Here is a 1898-nt window from a genome sequence, read left to right on the forward strand (position 1 = left end):
CCAGAAGTGCATAATAAGATACTCTAAAACAAAAACTAAACCTAAAAGTACACTGACTGGCAGAAAAAAAAATAAAGCAATTTCATACCATAGGTCAGATGCTTTATTATTCTACCAGTTGTATTAAAAATAAAAACAGTCTGAAAGGAAAAATATTAAGAACATCCTGGAGTGTGTGGGGGGGGGGGATTCATGTTGATTCTTAGGACTATGCATCTATGATTAGATCCATGGACATGCTAAGAGATTCAGAAAGACATAGTCATAGACACTGAAAGTACACATTTCCAAGTGAACTGAATGACTTTCTTTTCTTTTATTCCTGTTGTCAGGCCAAGACCAGTATTATCGCCTTCAAGATTCTTCACTCCCTTTGTAGTAGCTTTAATTGTCATAACAACAGTAGGACTACTGGCCATGATTGTAGGTCTACTTATTCACTTTTTAGCTTTTGGTAAGTATTTTTCAGATTAAATAATTAAATATACTCTTAGATTAAAATTGTAGTCTTCCCTTTTATTGCTGTATCTATTTCTGATTATGAGGTAATATTGCTTAGAATTTATCTCTAAATATATATTCATATAATTACATATTTCTTCATGATGATCATTTTAATTTTTTTGTTTGGTTGTTCTTTTTTTGGGGGGTGCTTTGGCTTTTTAAATATACAAGCCATTCAATTGCTTGAATTGTTTCTTACTAACAAATGAACAGACACATATTATACATATCTATTAATGCTTACTGAATGAATAAATCAATTATTTAGACGTACTAAAAAAATTATATTTTTGTACAACTTTGAAGAGATCAATAATGTTCATCTGTGTTGTTTTGTCTAACAATCTTAGCTTTGTCAATCTTTTGATAATCAAAAGGAAAACAATTGTGTTATATTTATATTATACATGAATTTTTTTTCTTTTAAGGAATACCATTTTAATTGTGTAACTTCTTATAATGATATACAAAATAAAATTTAATATGCTTAGTAACATTAGAGTAATAATGCTTTACTTTCTTTCCAGACAAGAAAACTTACTTTTACCATAGTAATTTTCATATCAGAAATGTTGAATACACTGAAGCTTTGAGTTCACCAGCTACACATGAATACAGGAACTTGAGTGAGAGAATTGAGTCTATGGTAGGTTAATACTTGTCTTTGTTCTTTAGTTCTGCATAAAATAAATACAATATGAAGCCTTATATGATAATAATATTTTTATATAATAATGTTACTGGATATTCTGTATCTTTTCTTCACTTGACACAAATCAAGCAATTAGTGACAATAAATTATAAATAAATTTAAATGAGTGCACAAAGTAATAGGTAGTAAAAATATGTTCACCATGAAAGAAATAGTGCATTTTATATATTACCTTGGTGATAATTTTTCAGTTTATTTTTCCCATTTATTAAAAATAAAGGCAATTTGCATACAAATGAGATAGATGTTCTCATTCAGCTTTACATAAAGAATTAATCTTTGCTGAATATTTGGTACATTAAAATTCTAAGTATCTGCACACTCTCTTAGTTGACTAATAATTTGATTTGGTAATTATTAATGATAACACATTTCACCTAAGTAACTAGTACAAAATACTAAAGCATGTTTAGGCTTGTCTTAGTTGGATTTTCTATGGCTGTGCTGAAACACCATAACCAAAAGCATCTCTTGATGGTTTATCTCTTGAGGGTTTATTTTCCTCATTTCCACATAACAGATCATTATCATAAGCAGTGAGGGCAGGAACTCAATCACAGTAGGAACTTGGAGGCTGATGGAGAGGCCATAGAGGGATGTGCCTTACTTGATTGCTCCTCACAGGTTGATCAACCTGCTTTCTTATAGAACATAAGACCACTAATCCAGGGATGGCACCACC

The 1898-nt window shown here is 30.1% G+C and overlaps 1 protein-coding gene across 1 annotated transcript in view; it reads left to right on the forward strand.

The window, feature by feature from the left end:
* The first annotated feature begins 300 nt into the window (after window positions 1–300).
* The window catches only part of LOC129692698 (transmembrane protease serine 11D), a 25092-nt gene continuing 23494 nt past the window's right edge, over window positions 301–1898 (forward strand). Inside the window, exons 1-2 of the mRNA XM_055629170.1 lie at window positions 301–454; window positions 1032–1150. Coding sequence (XP_055485145.1) covers window positions 301–454; window positions 1032–1150 — 273 coding nt within the window. The remainder of the gene's footprint in view (window positions 455–1031; window positions 1151–1898) is intronic.

The sequence above is a fragment of the Psammomys obesus genome, unplaced genomic scaffold, assembly GCF_907164565.1.
Source record: "Psammomys obesus unplaced genomic scaffold, mPsaObe1.curated_primary_1811, whole genome shotgun sequence".
In the NCBI taxonomy this organism is placed as follows: domain Eukaryota; kingdom Metazoa; phylum Chordata; class Mammalia; order Rodentia; family Muridae; genus Psammomys; species Psammomys obesus.